This window comes from Camponotus floridanus, unplaced genomic scaffold (assembly GCF_003227725.1).
Source record: "Camponotus floridanus strain SB8 unplaced genomic scaffold, Cflo_v7.5 scaffold95, whole genome shotgun sequence".
NCBI lineage: Eukaryota > Metazoa > Arthropoda > Insecta > Hymenoptera > Formicidae > Camponotus > Camponotus floridanus.
Window position 1 is genome coordinate 353,817 of NW_020229866.1, and position 20,680 is coordinate 374,496.

At 32.6% G+C, this 20,680-nt stretch overlaps 3 protein-coding genes across 6 annotated transcripts in view; 2 read left to right on the plus strand and 1 right to left on the minus strand.

Moving 5' to 3' along the window:
• The window catches only part of LOC105255718 (frizzled-2), a 94,424-nt gene extending 77,231 nt beyond the window's left edge, over positions 1-17,193 (minus strand). The window contains exons 1-2 of one of the 2 annotated variants that reach the window (XM_011265168.2): positions 17,050-17,193; positions 13,594-13,688 (exon numbers count right to left, since the gene is read on the minus strand). The gene's annotated coding sequence lies outside the window, so the exon portion shown is untranslated. Of the gene's footprint in view, positions 1-13,593; positions 13,689-14,534; positions 14,685-17,049 lie in introns of those variants that run through there. The other variant, XM_011265170.3, reaches the window with a different exon arrangement.
• Positions 4,919-19,983, plus strand: LOC105255720 (serine-enriched protein). Of its 3 annotated transcripts, XM_011265173.3 has the most exons (11): positions 4,919-5,243; positions 7,108-7,321; positions 12,456-12,576; positions 13,281-13,446; positions 16,522-16,715; positions 16,806-17,023; positions 17,091-17,273; positions 17,470-17,548; positions 17,744-17,922; positions 18,016-18,258; positions 19,800-19,983. In XM_011265173.3, exons 2-10 carry the CDS (start codon positions 7,125-7,127, stop codon positions 18,215-18,217), a joined length of 1,539 nt encoding a protein of 512 aa, XP_011263475.1. In that variant the 5' UTR covers positions 4,919-5,243; positions 7,108-7,124; the 3' UTR covers positions 18,218-18,258; positions 19,800-19,983. The 3 variants fall into 3 exon arrangements, with proteins under 3 accessions (XP_011263475.1, XP_019884488.1, XP_019884489.1); XM_020028929.2 differs by lacking the exon at positions 19,800-19,983 and having other exon boundaries at positions 18,016-18,347; XM_020028930.2 differs by lacking the exon at positions 19,800-19,983 and having other exon boundaries at positions 4,920-5,243; positions 16,806-16,975; positions 18,016-18,346.
• Positions 15,154-16,025, plus strand: LOC109610337 (probable small nuclear ribonucleoprotein E). The gene has a single exon (XM_020028931.2). The coding sequence runs from the start codon at positions 15,256-15,258 to the stop codon at positions 15,538-15,540; it is 285 nt and encodes a 94-aa protein (XP_019884490.1). The 5' UTR covers positions 15,154-15,255; the 3' UTR covers positions 15,541-16,025.
• Positions 19,984-20,680: the final 697 nt, after the last annotated feature.

Here is a 20,680-nt window from a genome sequence, read left to right on the forward strand (position 1 = left end):
CTCCAGAGCGAGGGGTGCCGGCGACGCTCGTCGCGTTGACGCGTAAGCGGAAATATACGTCGATATCCCTCCTCCATTTCTCCTCGTCGTTCAATCTCCTCCTCTCTCTCTTTCTCTCTCTCGCTCTCTCACCAAACTCTCCATTAGCGGTCACAATAGCGCGTCGCCGAATATTATATGCGCGGAACGCCTCGTCGTTTTCGAGATACACTCAGCTGTCGAGCCAGCGGTGGCCGCGTTTATTTTGCATACCGGACTATTGTTCGTACGTCACGAACGAGCCTCTCTCGTATCGTAACACACGTAATTTTCGCGCGTGCACACGAAATTTAATAGTCGATTACATTCCGCGAACGCCTGATTATAAAATTAAAAGATGATTGGAGCATATCTTCCTGAAGAAATATTCTAATTTCTTTTTTTTATAAAGTTATAATCTCTATATGTACTTTTAACATTTTGAAGCAAATGTCTGATAATAATAAATTAGATTTTTATGTTCGCTACATACGCGCAGTTAGTTAAAAGTCGTAGATGATGCGTCATCATTCACGAAGCGCATGAGGGTTGAGACCAGTTTCCAGTTTGATTAATCGTTGATATGAAATTCGTGATGTATGCGTACATTCCGACTTGTACTTTGCTAGAGAACCGGAGATTCTTGTATCTGCGAGAGATGGACTACTCGGTCCGAGCGAGTCGCGTAAATGATACAAAGTGGATGTTCTTGAATAGATAATGGTGCGAGCCATGCGTGAATGTAAGTGAAGTCGCTAGAAAGCGTGTCGAGCATTGTCCAGCGTATTACATATTCCCTGTGTGTGTCTTCCGTCTTTAGAAAAAAATTCAACGCGTTCCGCAGGTGTGTACACGGTGGAAGACCGTCGCTACGTCGCATATCTCTCTTCCATGATGCGAGTTTTGTGTTTACATCGTAATAATCATGAACAGAGACGAGAGAGAGAGAGAGAGAGAGAGAAGGGGAGGAAGGAGAGAGAGAAAGAGGATGGATGGATGGATGCTGTGACACCGGATGTAAGATGAAAGGACGCATGGATAGAGGGCTCGCGAATTAATTAATTGAAATTGGCAAGTCATTGGCAATAATGCCGTCAGTATAGTTCTGTAGAATATAAAATGTAAAATAGAATATATAAAATCATTTTGAAAACAAAATAATAGATAATAATAGATAACCTTGTTGTAGAATTTTTAGATATACGATACACTATAGGATGCATAGTAGATAGAAAAGACTGTACACATAAAAATGACAAGACTTCTAGATACAAATGGTTTTCAAATTTAATTTTATAAACATTTTATTACTTATTTTTTTACGAGCGCTATTAATCTTCTATGCTTTTGTATTTTCTTCGAATTCTGTACAACACGAAAGATAAACGTGAAAGATTAAGTGTGATTTATGCTAACCAATGTTGGTGCACCTGTCGTTACGCAGAGAATGTATTGCTCGCGTTCACCGTTCTCGACATTCCCGCAGTCGTAATAAACATACTGAAAACAAGGTGTTCAGGACTATAGAAAGTTATTCGAGATTCGTGGCGCTGGTTATTCGGGTCGGCCCCATGGTAATAACGACCATCGCTTGGTATTAGAGTCGCCAACGACATTGGCGTATTATTCTCTGGTCGTGCACGCTCCACGGATTCGCAGGACTTCCGAGACAAAGCCGCACATTGGGGGTGGGTAATGCTCGCGCGCTCGCGGGGGTGGCGGAAAAGCATGTAGTTTGCGAGAAAAGCTTTCTTCGCTAGGGTCAATTTGCACGAAGGCGACGGCGAGGTCGAGGGGCGATTCGCCGTCGCTTTGTTGTCTTTCTTTTACGTTAAAGCTCGGCCACGTCGGTTGCTTACCGCGTTGAACTACATCCCGATACCGACTCCGCCTACGGGAATAAAAGCACCTCGCGAGTGGTTGCGATAATTGAGTGTCTATCCCGCTCCGTTGTAATTAATTGTTTGTACCAGAGTACTCGGTACTTGGTCCTTGATTTACTCGATGTTTCGATTATTAAGATTTCTATTTTTGTCTCGTTTTTAAGATTCTTTGGCGAAGTCACAGTATACTTGGAATTATTTTTATCGCAGCTACACAAACTGTGTTTCACCAATATTACCCTTTCCATTAAGGATATAACAAACTTTCTAATGAATATCTTTTATCTCAATTACTAGTAATTGCTTAACATCGAGAGTTAAAGCTCTTGGTGAATTAAATTTAAGAGTATAATAAGTATGAATTTAGAAGTAAAATAAGTGTATACGCGAAGCTTCTCATTACTCAGTTAATTTCGAGTGGATCTTAGTTTTAGTAAAAGTTTAGTAGAAATTTCAGTATAAAGTTTAATTATTAAAACAGTTATATCGAAAATTAATTAAGTCGCGGTAAATCATCAATTTCCGTTAAATTTCCATTAAATGTTTCCTCGGTTAATATCCCATTGCCAATTATTGATCCGTATAGTTCATATTAATTTTTAAATCGAATACACTTGCTATTGAAATTCCCGCGAGTTCATCATGTGTCATCTATGTCCCCGATAAGCAAAACGAAATTTCGAAGAATGGCTACGCACTATGGTATTTGCATTGGTCGACTGTGAAATTTCAATTACACGTGTACCCGGTCTGATTCGATTATCCAGGCCGGCTTGATTACCGATTCGATTGTTACGTCGAATGCGCCGAGGAATTCGTTTCTATTTGCACTAGCATGCAAGCAGTACGGAATCTATTATGTAAAATAGTTCTCCATGTCTGTTAGATCTCTTTTTTCCCATCATACTGATCCGTTCTGGGAAAATTCTGTACTGTCTCTCTCGTTTTTATCTCTTTTGGCTTGTCTATCTTTGTGTCTCGTGCAATTGCTGAATTACAGTAAGTTATAATCCACTAACTTTGTTAGCGACTAGAAAAACGAATTCACAGATATACGAACAATTGCCATTGACCCTTGCCCCAGGGATTTATTATGGTCTATTTGCAATAATTATATGTGACTCTGTTTTTAGAAAAAAAGACTTGGGCGTTGCCGGCATTGAAGTTCTTATAATTTGACGAGCTTTATTTGTGCAAATTCGTCGATAGTAATCTTTGCAATAATATTTGCATACAAGCATAATAATTAATCTGATTGATCTGAAATTAAGTTAATTATATTTGTAACAAAATTTATCTATTTATTATTTAAAATATTTGAATATTTATTATATTTTTTATTATATTAATTATATTTTTTATTTAGTAATATTATATCATATTAATAAAATTTAAAAAATTCAAGAAAATATATTAATTGAAAAATAACTATTTTTTTCCATTGTTTAGATTACATAGTGATAGTAAAATTAATTATTATTAAAATAATTCATATATCTATTGTACGATTAATTGAACTGTACGATCAATGCTCAATGTTGGACATCTATCTAAGGATCGTGAAAATTTTAAGGCTGTTTTACCATCCACCGATGATTTGTTTTGATCTGACAGACCGGTTCCCCATACCCTCAATCGACTTTGTATATTCGTTGTATTATACCTGACGATATGCCAGTTTCAATATCTGCAGAGTTACAGAAGGAGAAGCGACTTATAAAGAAAAACATGTGAGAAAACCAGGAAAAAAATAAACAACTAGAATATTACAAATTTCATTTTAAAAATCCAATCAGATTTCAAATTCGTTTTCTAGTCAATATAAAAAATCTATTTTATCATATATCACACGCATGAATTCTTTTTATAAAATATAATATTCTGATGCAAATGTATGATGACAAAAAATGATTTTTTATATGTTTAAAATCTATTTCAGATAAATTTAATACAACACAATTCGAGAAAGGAATCTATTTATAATTCTATTTATAATTTTCTATTTATAAAATCTATTTATAATTTTATATATATTGTATTTAATATATTTTGTACATATTTTTTATTTGTTTAAATGTTTTTTATATACAATTACGTAAATAGATAATAGAATTTTATTTCGAATTTTTTCATGAATTGTGTACATTATCTAAAGTAGACCTAAGAATTTATTTTTGGTAATTATTTTAAACATTTTTTTCACTTTTATAAAATAATAATGTTTTTTTAAATGTCAACTATTTATCTTAAATAATTAATACAAAAACATTTCAGTTATATCATTGATTGACTAAGAATACTAAAAGCATAATTATAATGTGCATGACAGCATTCGTTTCCGTGGTTTCTAACAATTAGATTCAAATCGGAAGAAAGTTTAACGCGGTGGTAAAAGTGAACAGAGTTTTCCTGATTTGAGAAATAAATGGAACCGCAATGTATAGATCGCTTTAACCGCAAAGTATACAGTCATTTTTGAAATGGCATTAGCTTTAAATGTAACTATATACTTTCTGTCACATAATGTCAAGTTCGAAGGAATGCGAAATTTCTGTCAGGAAGAAATATAAAAAGCAGTTACAAGTAGACTGTTTGACTAAAATTTATGATAATTAAATTTCTTACATTATTAAGCATATATATATATATATATATATATATATATATACACATATATATGAAAATTTAATTTAATTAACATTAAGAAATTGAATTTTAACTAATTTCTCAAATAGATTAATTTCAAAGATATTGGAACTGCTAAATTTGTACATATACATGATGATTTATAAAGGCATAATGAAATTGGAAGAGGTGAAAGAGCGAGAGAATGTAGAACCGTGGACGCTTTTCGACCGTGTGATTCACGGACGATCTGGCAACAACGGGGCCCCAAGAAGCAGTGATCTCGCGGGAGTACAGGTCTCGTGAGAAAGAGACACGATGAACACGAGCGAGAAGAGGAACCGTATAAGTCCCAGCCATAGTGCGACTGAGCTGAGAAGAAGGTAGGAGGCGGAAAGTGAGAGAGAAAGAGTAACGGATTGCTGGAAGTATACCTGAGAAGCAGCATAGTTGAGCGTGAGGGTCTGGTCCAGCGCTCGTGAAACGAGTGAGAGACGCTAAAGTTTTCCCGTATATCTTTTTTCTCACGGTTTTTCTTCTTATTGACGGGATCCCGAACAAGCCAGAGACGATCGAAAGTCGAGAACGCTGCAGCAGTCATACGGAAGAAGAGATAGGGAGTGCAAGACTCGCGTACGACTATCATCTCCATGTGATCTACTACATGGTTCTGTTGCTCTCGACTTGCGTCTAGTTGATCTGCGGTCGTGCGTAAAGGTAAGCACCGCCCAATCGATCCCACGCTTGGATTTTCCGAAAATTTTAACAAAGAAACAATATTTCTACCGATAGTATTATCGTCGTTGTATTCTAAAATATAATATTCGTATTAATTTGTAATTAGAATCCAATTATATATTGCATTTATTTGTGCATTATTGAAGAGTTTTTAGTAAGCCGATAGTGTGATATTTTGAATTTGCGGATTTAAAATAGAAAATATACTCAAATATTTTTGATACAAGTGTAAAGTTACAATTGAGAATGACCGTCAAAGCGGTCGTGAGGGTTGTTAGAGGATTAATTAAAAATAATTATGCGTGATTTTAATTTTGCGTAAAATTTTTATGAAATATTAATTTCATTAGAAACTGAAATTATTTCGTTGACGCCAATATGATGATATACATTCAGTGTGATAATGTGCAGATAATTTTGAAAAATTTTATTCATGTCTGTTATTATCTGTTGCAATTTTTAAGTATGAATAGATTAATTATTTTACAACAGATAAAATTTTTGTTTTGCTTTCTTTCTTCCTGAAGGAATTGAGGATGATATAAAAATAGATTTTCTTGAAGAAGTAAGTAAATTGTGTGTCATTATTATTGTAAGCTATTTTAATTAAATAAAATAAATACAGGTATTTTAAAAATCTATCTAAAAATTTGCATGATTATTGTATAAGTATATATATAGGAATGTAAAACTCCGGAGTAAGTCATAATGTCTGACATATTATTACGAAATTTATCAGCTTGAAGTCGAAACTTATCAACTTGGAAAAACATCAACGAGAAATATAGTATACTAAACTTTTAAGCGCCCATAGCGAAAAGCAGTAGCGATCAATTTTACGCATATGTTGTCCCATAAACTTCCGTTCGCGTGTGCAGAAGTGATCTAAACGCTAATTAGTTCTTTATGGAATCATCAGAAACGGACGTTAGAGCATCCCTGGCAATGACATTTTAATCAAATCACATTGTCCGGAACGCAATACGAGGATGTGAACGGTGGTGATACGCCGGAAGGATAAATGACTGCCGCTGATTGCGAGCTCTCGTGTGGCAGTACAATCGACGTCCAATGCGTTCGAAAACTACAAAACCCGAACTAATTAAAAGAGAATTAGGAGACCCGATCGTTGGCGCCATCGCAGTAATACAGAATTCTCTCTCGGCCGCATGTCGCGATCGACCGAACGTATCAACGAACGCGCGCGCAAATCAAATATTAATAGCGCAATTAGCGGCAATTGTACCTTAATCGGTTTTGTCTCTTTTTCCCAACACCCACAAATTTCCACGTCCGCGACGCGTCGCAAACCATTCGCAAAAAATTCAGCCGGACGCGCCGCAATCCGCGCGCGCGCAACTGTCATCTTCTTGCCGCTTTTACGTGCAGTCCTATTAATTTCAGATTATCGCAAATTGCTGGCGTTGTTCTCCGTTATGAGATTTTCCCGGCAATGTGGATGGATAAGAAATAAATGATAAATTAATGCTTCTTTTAGAGCAAATACGTTCTTTCGGTTATTTCTTTGAGGATAGGACCGATTCAAAATATGGATTTTAATTCTGGATATAGTTATTTTCCCATCATGCATATTGTTTTAATTAATAATATTTTTTAGACAAAAAAGCCGCAATACATTTGCATCGTTTTTCTAAAAGGGCATAAATATAAATTATAATTATTCACGTTTATGCTTTTGATGTGGGAATTAAGTGGAATCTACGAACATAATGCGAATATTTATAGGGCGACCGACAAGTTTGTGCTCCGAAGGATTTGTTTTGTTAATTACTCAAGCCGATATTACTTAATTCACTTTTGATTAACGATCGTCTGTATACAGGGACAAGTGCGAGAACAATGGGTACTAGGGCCGTTGCCGTTGCGGCGGCGGCAGGTGCTGCCGGGATGTCTGGCGAGGCAGGATTGGCTGGTGTACCGAGACTGTTGGAAGATCTAGCGCGACTCTCCGAGGATAAGGACTCAGCTGATATCGTGTTTCTGCTAGGGAGGGACGAGACCCCAGTTTATGCCCACAGAATAATACTTCAAGCCAGGTCGGTCTTAACGAGCCATTATTTATGAAAACACATTAATTCTGTTCTTAATTTAAAAAGAAGCAGGAGAACAGGATCTTTCTGAGATATATTTCTAGAAAATTATGTAAGTAGCGAATGAAATTCTTAAAATATCGCAAGAAAAGTTTCAATAATATTTAAATAAAAATATTTAAGAGATATTCTTAAATATAATTTATATATATATATATATATATATATATATATATATATATATAATTAAGTAAATATTTACAAATAAAAATATTGAAAACCGCATATTATTTTTGAAAATATTAGGCATTACATTATTACGGCAATTACAAGTTTTATACTCTAGAGATTTATTGGATATAATAATTCCGACGAATTACTCATGAAAATTTCTCGAGGAAGAAAATGATATCATTTCTATTAAGCAGTTATTTCCGATATTTTCCGATACTACGAGCAATTCGAATTATGAGGCAGCGTGCAAATCACTTCGATAAATGGTGAAGTGCGATGCACTCTGGGAATATTACATTAATTGTCAGTAGTAATTATTATAATCCCGCCGCGCTATTTTGTCGATCGAACTACGTGTAAGATTTCCTCGGAGAATTTAAATACTGTACAACGTGCGATGAATCGTCACACACACACACACATACACGAGAAAGTCAATATTGCGATTTTAACTCATATGCTTCTCTGATATGTAAAGATATTTCCACTGCAAATATTAATACAACATTTGCAACGCGAATATATGTATTACGCGGAGTTTAAAGTAAAAAAGATGTAATAATTGGAAAAAAGGAATATTTTTGCAAATTTTTAACTGTTATAAAAAAAATTATTAGTTCAGCAGTCACTAATTAGGAATATTAATGTAAGAATTAAAGATAATTTCGTTGAAAAACAACTGATTTCCTTTCACATGAACTGAAAATGAAACGAAGAATAAAGTCAATCGTTCTTAACGCACTGAAAATATTATTAGAAAAAATAATAAAGCACGAAAGAGGCAAAGATTTATTGAAATTTTCCGCGCCAAAGTTCGTGCGACTAATGAATTTTAATTAAGGGTATGTTACGGCTTATGAAGATAGTTACGGCGAAACGAATCGATCGGCTGTTCTAATTAGGTAGATTGAAAGAAGCACTCTTTTTTCCCGGAATTCTGCATCTCTTCCATCTTTCGACGCATTTTCTCTCCTTTACCCGAATCCATAAGGAGAGGACTCCGATATTTAGGGGAAAGGCGAACTTGTCCGAAGGGTTGGCGCATCGTGAGACAAGGCGGCGCTAATTGTAAAGTCAATTATGACATTTCCGTGAATCCCTTTAATATCGGGCGCGGAAAGTAACGGCGGGGCCTTTGTCATCGCGCCGTCATTTCCACCCTCTGATATTATTCTCTTTCTCTCTCTTTTTCTATCTCTATCTCTGTTTTATTTCTCTGTCTCTTTCTCTCCATTCGGCCGTCCGCCAATGCGAACCTGGGAAAATTAAGTTACGCGTGCTCGTGACAGATGTCCGCAGTCGAAACGAATGGACAATGCATGCTACCGCACGCTCAAACTCTTTACGACGCTCTTCCGCATTGAAAATCGTGATAAAGAGTCGCGTACTCGAGAATTCGCCCATCCGCGATGAGGAATACTGGCTAAAAAGGTGGAAATAAAATTTTCTAAGAGCATATTACTGTTCTCTCCCAGTAGACCTCGGATTACCTTTAATTCGACGGAGTTCCGGAGGATATTAGAATACAAATGTAAGTGACAGAAAAGTTGGAGTCGATACAGCCAAAAATATATATATTTATAAATGTATACATATATAATTTTTTCGATCTTGTTGAGTTTCTACAAACATTCCAACAATTAAAAAAAATCATGCTAATTCCTTTATTACAATTATACAATTTGATAATTGACTAAATGGAATAAACACTTTCTATTAAATTCCTATTACAATTATACAATTTGATAATTGACTAAATGGAATAAACGCTCTTTTTACACCGTATATAAAAATATTATATAAATTATAGAAACTCAATCTATCTATATATGAATCAATCATGGAGATGAATTATTGATAATTTGGATTATCGGATGGCAAAACAAATTTTTCGCGAAATCTCGGCGCAGAGGTAGTCTGCTATATAATATTTTCGGGTAAAACCGCGGTTTACAAAATACCAGTTTATTCGGATAAACATCATTTCACCCTTCCCTGATTTCATACGCACCGTCAACACTCTCGAGTTTCGCGTCGAGAGCTCGAAACTTTGCCACGTTTCGTTCGTCGAAAACGTTCAGCTTAACCGAGACCGGAGCGCTCAGCTGTATTTTCGCGCTTTTCATCCACTTTATCTCTGGTTTTCTCGCACGATCTAGGCGTTTCATATATTTTGCAGCGTTTCATATATTTTCTTCCTAACGCCCGCTTGCAATTATGTTCTCTTAAATTGGATTAATAAAAATATTATTGATTAAAGCAGTGACAAGATTTTAACGAAGATCTGTACAATATTTTATTGATCTTCAATAAAACATTCATGCTTTACTCTTCCATTTTATGTTTCGCTGTGATTATGGCAATAAGATATATCACATTTTTTAAGATGTAATAAATCCACAAAAATAAATTCATAACATTCTTATTCAGACAAAAAACTCAGATAATTTTATAATAAAATATATTGCTATTTATAGTATATATTATATTATAATATAAGATGTATTTTAAGATATTATTGATTTGAAAAGCTGCCATCACTGATTCTTTTAACAAAATTTCATTGTGTTTGCAATGCTATATTTATAATTTAAATCATGCTTAATCATGCTTAATGATAACATGATTAATGATAATCATGATAATGATAACATATTGATTTTATTTAAAGCACTTTCGTGTAATTTCAAGGCTGCATGCTCTTTGAAAAATACTTTACGTAATCTTTATGCATAATTCGGATGTTTTGGAGGAGGAGGAGGAGCAGGAGGAGGAGGAGGAGGAGGAGGAGGAGGAGGAGGTGTATATAAATATTATACTTAAGTGTGAGTCCAAGAAGCAGATTTCGGATATTCACTGTAAGTCATCCGCTCCTCGGGCGATCGGGACGAGATTTAAACGGTATTACCGCGAAATGGTGTAGAATTTTATGCAAAAAGAACGAAATCGCTATCGCGTCCGGAAGTCGAGATATAAATTGGCCGTTTTTTGTCAGCGCGCGGACGGTCGAAATCGTGCACGACGCCGCGCATGTTGCTTGCCTCTCTCGCGCGATACTCACTGTAACGTGGCGAGTAAAATGGCAAGCCGAATGCAATCGTTCGATTAATTCGTTAAATATTTATATATATCGAATGAAAAAGCGAACTAGAATGTAATCGTTCGATTAATTGATTCAATACTTATATATATCGAATATATCGACTTATATATATACGAATTAATCGAACGAATGCATTCCGATTCATCTTTTCGTTTGGTATATATAAATATTTAATTTACTATTCGACTGATTACGTTCCGACTCGCTTTTTTATTCGATATACATATAATTACTTATACGTGATTTAAAAAAAAGGATTTATTGTATCATAAGTTTCTATAGCAATAAGATATTATAGATAGTAATAGGTATTATTATATAATATTTTTTGCATTATAAATTGATATATAATGGTATTTAAATAAGAATACATATATATTTTTCCCCCTGCTTGTCGAAATGAAATTAAAATAATACCAATGCATTGTAGTGGGAAAATACGACATCCTATATTATATTGAATCGTGTACTAAAATCAATATTAGAGTCATATAATCTTACAGAGCTTCGTGAAAAGAAAAATTATTACACAGCGAGCTATCTTTAATAAAGAAAATGCTTGCGACGAGTGCTCGCAGAATAGCGAATAAGCAGAATAATACAAGAGCTATTAACGGATTTAACTTCTGAGCGTCGTTATTGAAAGTATGAATTATCATGGCTTTCTTTTTCTTTCTGTAAAACTGTCTGGCAAAACTAATTAATGTTGCTAAGACTAGGCGGAATAAAAACAAAGTCTGTCTGAGTCGATTAAAAAAACGAATCAATTTACGCTCTTCTACTCTACGTAACCTCGCTTCTTTCTGTTTTTCTCCTTGTTGGAAAACACTCCAGTTCGTAAATTCAATTTTGTTTCGATATATCGAGGAGGTCACAATAGCATACCACTAGAATGTTGAATTGTATTTTTCTGGACACGACGTTTATTCGATTTCTCATTTAATTATATATCAGTTTTCGTTCCAATCTATTCTATGGGATATTATGAAACTTGCCAAATAGAATAACGATATATGAAACGTTTGGCTTTACACATTGTATGTCAGGATTTTATATTATACAAACTCAATATCAATATTTGATAAATTGCTATGCGCGTTTATTCAGAGGTGATAATAAAATAAAAACTCGATACCCAGACAGCACAAAAAGGCCAAAAGATGTCTTAAAGATGCCTTTAAGTCGTCTTTTAGATGTCTTTTGGACGTGTGTGCTGCCTAGGTATTTGCTATTATCAAATATAACTTATTCACATATTTAGGGAGAAACTATTCTATGTTTTTAAATAGAAATAAAAAATATCGACAAAGCAACAATTTTTATTACGCTTTTAAGGTTTATCGATCTAATCACATTCTTTACACGCATATTTTCGCGTTCATTACATTAATGATATGATTTATAGTGTGACTCGATCTAGATCAAACAATTAATGGAATATCTGAAAAGAAAGGATATTCTGTTATTCTGTCGATTATATTTTCATTCTATTTTCACTACCTTGTTTCCAACAGTGCAAAGATACATGGCGTGAGGGTGCTTCTGAAAGTTACCATTAATTTTTAACGTAGGAAGAATACGCCTCTGCCGCTGTACCTTGGTTTCGTGTGTCTCTACAGCTTCGTGACGAAGTCAATTAAGCTCTTTCGTTACGAAAGTGTGCGAGAAGTAGCGTACAAGGAATGGCGAAAAAGGCGCTTGTTTATTCTGAGAAAAGGATTCGCGTTAAGATAACAAACTGCGCAAAGCGCAATGCGATGCCGTGCGATAGAGACAGGTTTGTTTTCAAAAATTATTTCACAGGTGCAAGAATTTCACGGCCGCCAAGAGAATCGGCACAGCCAGTAATCCGACACCGGTGCGAATGCCGCACGCGCATCCGGAAACATTCCGTCAGTTTATTCGTTACATCTACACCGGCATGGTAGGTATCATGTATAAAATTTGATAGCTTTCTATATACAATCAAATAAAATTAAATCTGTGATTTTGCAATTTACCATTTTGTTATTCGGCACTCTTTAAGTACAGTACTTTGCTCGCATCTCGCTTTTTTGAACAAGGGATCATTTTTGAATTGTAAATGATCGAAAATTTTATAAATAAATATAACATATCTTTTCATTGATATCCTCACGATTAATTTAACAGTATATATTTAAGATTTTCCTTTTTATTGAAAAAAATTTTATTAAAAAATTAAAATTATAAAAAAATATTTCTTATGAGAATAATTTCGCGAAGAAAATTTGAATAAATATTATACTATATCTGCAAAATATTATTTGTATTAATTTTATAAAATACTTAAATTATTATTTATTACATAATGTTTAGTAAGACTTCTATGCTCTGTTCCATATATTTATAGAAAAATTAATATGATTTTTAAAGTACTTTTTACCTATTTCAAGTGATGATTATAGAGAGAGATTAATCATGTGAGAGAAATAAAACTTTATCTCTTAAAATTCAATATTAGATTTTAATTACTGCATATGTCGGATAAATAAATTCCTAAATCTGTGTATATATTTTAAACGATAAGATATTGCAAAATCTTATAAGCCTATTATATTGCACAAGATTACGACAAATAGTCATAAATTCTGTCTTAACTGATTGCAGATAATACTACAAGACAGTGGGATTTTCGAAATGCTAGGATTGGCACAAGAACTCGATATCGAGGAACTTTGGAGAAGTTGCGAGGAACATGTATCTGCCACTTTAAGCCCCGGAAACGCGTGTGCACTTTTAACCGCCGCTTTGGAAGCTCAGGAACGAGTTCCAGGTACTTATTTAAATATATATATATTAATAGTTTCTCGTAGTTTGCGTATTGCATGCGGCAAATTAGATACTTGAAAACTTTCGATTCTCCCATTGCGTTGTAATATCATATGGAAAAGATATAAAAAGATAAAAATTTTTTACTCACGATACCAAACGAAGACTTCTCTTTTATCGATACTATGTTGCACCGCATATATGTCCTCGGCAGCACGTTACAGGCATCTCTTCGATCCATCTTTCCTATAATAAAATATAAAATATGAAATATATGTATACACAAATTTACTGCATAAATATTTAACTAAATAGAATTATATATATAATAATATTTCAAACATTATTTTAAATATATATTTTATAATAATGTACGTATTATCTTCTATAAAAAAAAACATTACATTAAAATAAAAGAATATAAAAGTATATAAAAGAATATAAAAGTATATAAAATAAATAATAAAAAATTATATTATTTAAATCTTTAATAAAATCATCATCTTATTTTAATACACTTTAATTCATAAATAAAACGACTCGAACAATATTCTATTTATATTTAATCCAATATCATTTAAAATAATTATTTATAAATATTTTATTAAATATAAATATTTTTAGTAATAAAATTATTTACTAAAAAACATTTGTAAAATGATAAAATACAATGCATTTGTTTACGACTAAAAACTATATAATTTTAATGCTTCTAATATCGCAAGTTTTAGAAAATCAATTCTGATTGAATTAGACACTTTGTGTGTTACAATTATGATTATTAATATAGCTTTATCGACCTGCAATAAAATCAAAAGACATTTACTCTTTTATTTATTGCTATTTAAATATTAGAAACAGGAATGTGATTAATATTTAATATATTATCAAAATTAAAACTGATTTCGGTTTAATTTTCGATACTATATATATGCGAAAAAGAACCTTATGTCGTATCTTTATTTAGTCATAAATAAGCAGTATATTGTATGCAATATCCATATATAAACCTAGCAAAATTATATCAGCATTAACTTATTATTGTTAACAATATTAATTAGAACAATATTTTAAACAAAAATATGCGCATACTTGGCAATTATTGTGCATCTCGTTGCATTTACGACGTATTTACTGCACTTGTGAGAAAATTTGAAACGTACGAAAACGTTGAAAAATGGCGATTGTCCGAGTGTAAAGAAACGATTATCGAAGTCGCAATACGGACTGCACGCGATACTTCATCCGTTACGTACGACACCATGAACATCCGACACTTCGCGAGAAACACTCGTAATAATTTCTCACGCGGCAGATTGTTTTGAGACAATAACACTCGCGAAAAAAACACAAACACGATTCTGCAGCCGCCGCGACGCGTCTCGACACGTTCACTGCGATTTGAAATCTATCGAAGGGTGCGAAACATTGCACTTTACGATTCTCGAAATGTCGAAACGTTCAAAAGAATGATTTAATATTGCAATACACGCGCATGTAATAGAAATAAAATTTCAAATATTTGGTAAATACTTAGAAATCTCTCGAAATACATATAAATTTAATTGCAACAATTTATTTATAATACTTTACGCGTCCTGCGTCGATTGACTACGAGACACGAAGTGCACTTCGAGTTGTTCGATTGACCAATCAGAACAAGACAACCATGAAAGCGACTAGTCTCGGTTAATATTGTCAGGTTGGCATCACTGCTACGAGATCGCCATATTTGTCGGCGTTCCGCGTTACAGAGCACGCTCTTTTTTCGCCCTTATCCAGTTTTTAAACATTTTTTAAACAAACACGAAAAATGTCGTACAAAGGACCGCAGAAAGTCCAGAAGGTAATGGTACAACCTATTAATTTGATTTTTCGTTATCTGCAAAACCGTTCACGCGTGCAAGTCTGGTTATTCGAGAACATCAACTTGCGAATCGAGGGACACATCGTCGGCTTCGATGAATACATGAATTTGGTGCTGGATGATGCCGAGGAGTATCACCAAAAGACGAAAAATAGGAAGCAACTTGGACGAATCATGCTGAAAGGCGACAATATTACGTTAATACAAAATACTAATCCCAGCACAAATTAATGGCGATGAAGAGTAACCTAACCTCAACTCGGCAATAAATTGGCGCCAAGGAGTTTATCATATTCTCAATTCTTCAGAATTTCTTGGACTGTGAGCAAAGCGTTCAGGGAGATTGTTTAGCTGCAAAAGTTGACGATCATTTAAGAAAAATGTATTTGCGTGACGAATGTATGGATGCGTTAAATTTATATCTTGTAACACTTTTAGTTATCTCAGTACAAATTTCTATATAAATGTTGACAAATAAGAAATCAAATTTTGTCATGAGAGAGAAACATTCAATATTTTACATTAATGAATTAGTCTCATTTAAACTTATGTGAGCAAATATTCCTTGCAATATATTATCATATATTGCCCGTCTTTATTAGCGATACAAACAATGTAGGATTCTATTTTGAATGACAACTTTTGTAAAAATCTATGTTGAATGTGTACTTTATAAAAGATAATGTGTGGCTTTATAAAAGATAAATAACATATAACAATATTATTAAATAGTTCCATATTCTCTAAAAAGTGTTTTTCTATTTATTTTCACCTATATTGTAACGTCCATGTATCTATTACAGTTATATACATTATAAATATATATAATCTATATATAGCGAGAAATAAGAATAAAAAATCTTAATTAATGTAGAGAGAGATATTTAAGTTGTACAATTTTGAATAATGATTATCAAAGAAACTGATGTAAGAGCAATTTAAAAAAATTCTAAGAAACAAATATTTACATATATTTCACAAAAAATAGGTATAAAAGGTGAGATTGTGTTTGTGGTTTTCATTTATTTACAAAAAAGACTTAATTATTTATTATATTTTATAGAAATTTTATCACTTATGGTTTTTAAATAAACTTCTATTTCTTTTTGTAATTATTTGTAAAAAGAACGTATAATCATTTTTAAACATTATTTAATTTTAAGTAATATTTACAAAAAAATTTGTATTATATGTAAAAACTATTTGTTTCAGGTGGGAAAGCTGCATGTTCATCTTTTATTGAAAAATGCTTTGCTTTTATTGGAGAAAATGCTGTAGATACTGTAAAAACAACAGCATTTTGTAATCTTCCAAAGGATGCTTTGGTAAAATTGATATCGTCAGACTACCTCGGTTTGGAAGAAGAGGATGTATGGCGGGCTGTTCTCAATTGGGCAAAATATCAGGTCTGCTTATTTTGCTCTATTTAATTTCTTAATATGCTTCAAATTTATCATAATTTAAGGACATGCTTTTTAATTGTTTAACCATTTTAGGCTGGAGTGACACAACCCACGCAACACTGGACTGAAGAGGAACGTTTAAGAGTGTGTCAACATTTGTCTGGTGTGATAAATCATGTAAGATTATTGCTGATAGATAGCCAAGTGTTTGCGGAAGAAGTAGAGCCGACTGGAGCAGTGCCGATAGAAATGTCGTTGGAGAGGTACGAATTTTTCAGTCCCGATCGATCGAGCGGCTCGAAATTTCTAAGGTATGATCTAACGGGGCGGCACTCACCGTTTGGTGGTATCGCCTTCGATCTCGACGTTTCGCTTTAGGTATAGGTATGCAGCTCTGCCAAATAAGTATTCGGAGATTTGCTCTGATAAACGGCTGCATCCGCGAGTGAGTCCATTCCTTTTTCCGAGCTCGCAGATCCTTTCCAGAGACAAAGTGGGTTTTCAACGACTTTTGAATCAATGGTATGGAGTGCCTAAACAGAGTTGGCGATTAGTCTATCGGTAAGTTTCAAGAGTCATAGAGATATCATATAAGAAATAATTCATTTAAAACGGTGAATTAAATAGTTTAATCAAATCAGTCTTTGCGTAAAAATTTTACTTTTATTTCTCAAATTGTTTCAGTCTGTGATTCAATGATCTTCTTGACAATTTATTCATATATATTTATATATGATTCATATTCTATTACTTTCAGAGCATCCACTCATGGCTATTCTGCTGCGTCTTTTCATCGACACTGTGATAACGTTTGCCCAACATATGTGATAGTGCTGGTAAGTATGGGTGCTTTCCATTTAGCGACACAAGTCGACACAAACATCATTCTATCTTTTTTCAGTGAATAACAACAAACAAAGATTGAATGACACTTGTGTTGATTTATGTTCCTAAATGGAAAGCAACCTGTAATATTTTTATTTTAATTTTTTGTGTATCTACTACAAAAAGTATCATCCGTTATATTTCAGGGTGTGCGCGGCGAAATATGCGGAGGATTTAGCGATGTTCCATGGGGTAAAACTAACTCGAAAGCACAATATATTGCTTCAGAAAAGAGTTTTTTGTTCTCATTGACGAATAATCAAGATGTACCACCAACAAAATTCGATATTGTGAAGAAATCGTTCGCAATCTGCTATCATCCCGAGTAAAAATCGACTTTCATAAAAAATTTTTATTAAATTCTCAAAAAAAATTAAATTAAATTAATTTTATTTAATCTATATATTATATATTACAGTATAGGACCAATCTTTGGTGCCGGAGCTGATTTGCTCATATCGAGCAACTGTAATGTCAACAAAGAAAGTTACAGCAATCTTCCGCATAGTTACGAGGGAGATCACGCATCTAATCAGCTACTCATGGGAGACTATCACTTTTCAGTAGTTGACTATGAAATTTTCACTCCGAGTCATCCTGTTCCGAAGTCTAATCATTGACTTGATTATCGTAAAATCAGCATTTGACGAATATATTGCTTGTAAGAAACTTACTACTTATTTTATTCATTACATTTTGTTCGTGGTTTTTTAAGAAATTTTAAAAAATTTTACATATTAAAAAATAGCGATAATTTATCCGTCTTATTAAAATTGTATTTCTATATATTCATATATCTATTCTTAAAAAAAATAGCATAATTAAAAGACTGATTTTGTTATTTTATATTTTTATATAATAATATTTTATACTTATATGTATTTTTTGTAATGTCAAATAAATATCAAATTTACCTATTCAATATATATTCACGTAATATTCACTTGGCTTCGACACTCCATAGTCTAAAAAAATAAGTATATAAATGTTCTGTGCTCTCGCGGAACTATACGTAATACATGACTTATGTGCTCGCCAAACAGAACATTGCGAAAAAGACACACGTTAGTGTAGGCAATGTGAATGTGTGTATTTATGAAACCGTCCTATAGAGTATTCTTGACATACGTACATTGAATATTCATATCAAAGTATTACGACTAAATGCGGCCGTCTGTCACCTAACATTACAACGTTAAACAGTTACATTCGTAAAATTAGTCTAGCCGACCTCGTATTCTCGTGTTTTTCGCAGTGCATTTATGTATACATGCATTAACGTCAAGATATAAAATTCAATTTCTCATATTTGCTTTATAGAACACGACTCATTATTAATAATAACCTTAATAATATAATATTGCATTCTTTTCGTAGATTATTAAAAATGTTTTTCTTATTTTTTGTTTTAATGTTATTACAAAATTTCTTTTAAAAACATATTTTCCTTTCGATATCACAATTATATTAAAATGTTATTTCACATACATTTTTGCTATTTTTTTTTTAATTTGAGCTCAAGAACCATTTTTTAGTAAAAATATGATAAAACATAATAAAAATATTCTTTTTGTCATAACATGTAACAATTGAAAATATATATTATAACGAAGTATAATTTATCTGGCATGTTTTATACAACTTAATCTATTTAGCGAAAGTATACCTATTCCTCTATTTTTTTCTCACGATCCCGATTTTGCAAATTTATACACATTTTATACAGAATATTTATAATAAATTTTGTAACAATCTTTTAACCAAATTAGAAACAATCCAGAAGACAAATTATTACTCCATATAATATTATAACGAAGTATAATTATCGCAGGAAAAAAAGATAATGTAATAAGATAAATTAAAGGAATAGGTATATATCATTTAAACAGGTTACATTACTTAATGCTTTACAAAAAGATGGTAAAATAATGAACTTTTATTATCATCTAATATCAATGTACAAGTACTTACTGGCCCGGTCCCGTTCCCATGCCAATCATTTATTTACAAATTGCATTCATCTTATTACTATTAAACGTATACGAAATATTTTGTATGTTTCACATACGTTTCATCAAAATGATCAATTAAATACAATAAACTTAGAATATATGTATTTGTGTATATATATATATATATATATATATATTTATATTTATATCATACATGTGTCCGGGATAAAACGATTTTTTTAAATTGCAGATATTATACTGGCCTTTATTGACTACATTCATCTACAAAAAGTGCTAACGAGACGTAGTGTCAACAGTGATCAACAATAATAAGTAATTCGTTGAAATTTTATCTAACAAATATACATCAAATACGAGAGGAATCTTGGATTGCGCTACGAACAAATGTATGTAAGAATAAATGTTAATATACTTCTGCCTTATGTACAAATTTTATATGCATATGTACACGATTTTTCATAAATATTCATAATTGTATTTGCAATACAATATTCTAGAGTATTTATCCAGAAGCGTCATGTAAAACTTGGGATCAATTGTAGTACGGCACAATTCAATTTTTGTCATCCGCGAGATAATTCGAGCTTTTATTACTACGGTTGCCACACCTCAATATCAATCTTTGCATGATAATTAGGAAAATTATTACAGTCTCATCACAACGAGAAAAAGAGACATCATGTTCCAAATGTTTTAAATCATATAACTATTTTATTTCTTCAAAGTAATTATTATATATACATACAGTATTAAGACAGGATCACATTATTTACAAGATAAAATATATGGACGCAACAACAATAATTACAACATAAAATTCTTTAAATGTTCTTATCACACTTAATAATATTTCTAAATTATTTTTTCTAAAAGAAATATTGATTCGTTCCATATAGCCCGGAGATTTTCTATTCACGTGAGAGATTTTATTAGCTGGAGATTTTAAGCAAATTCAGGAGGGTGGCAACCACAGGATTATCATATAATATCATATATTAATATCAGATGTTTTTATTAAGCTAACGACTAGCTAGAAACAATTGAAGGACGAGAACTTTCATATATTTACATTTACATCCTCAATGTCTAGTTTATGATAAAACTTTGATT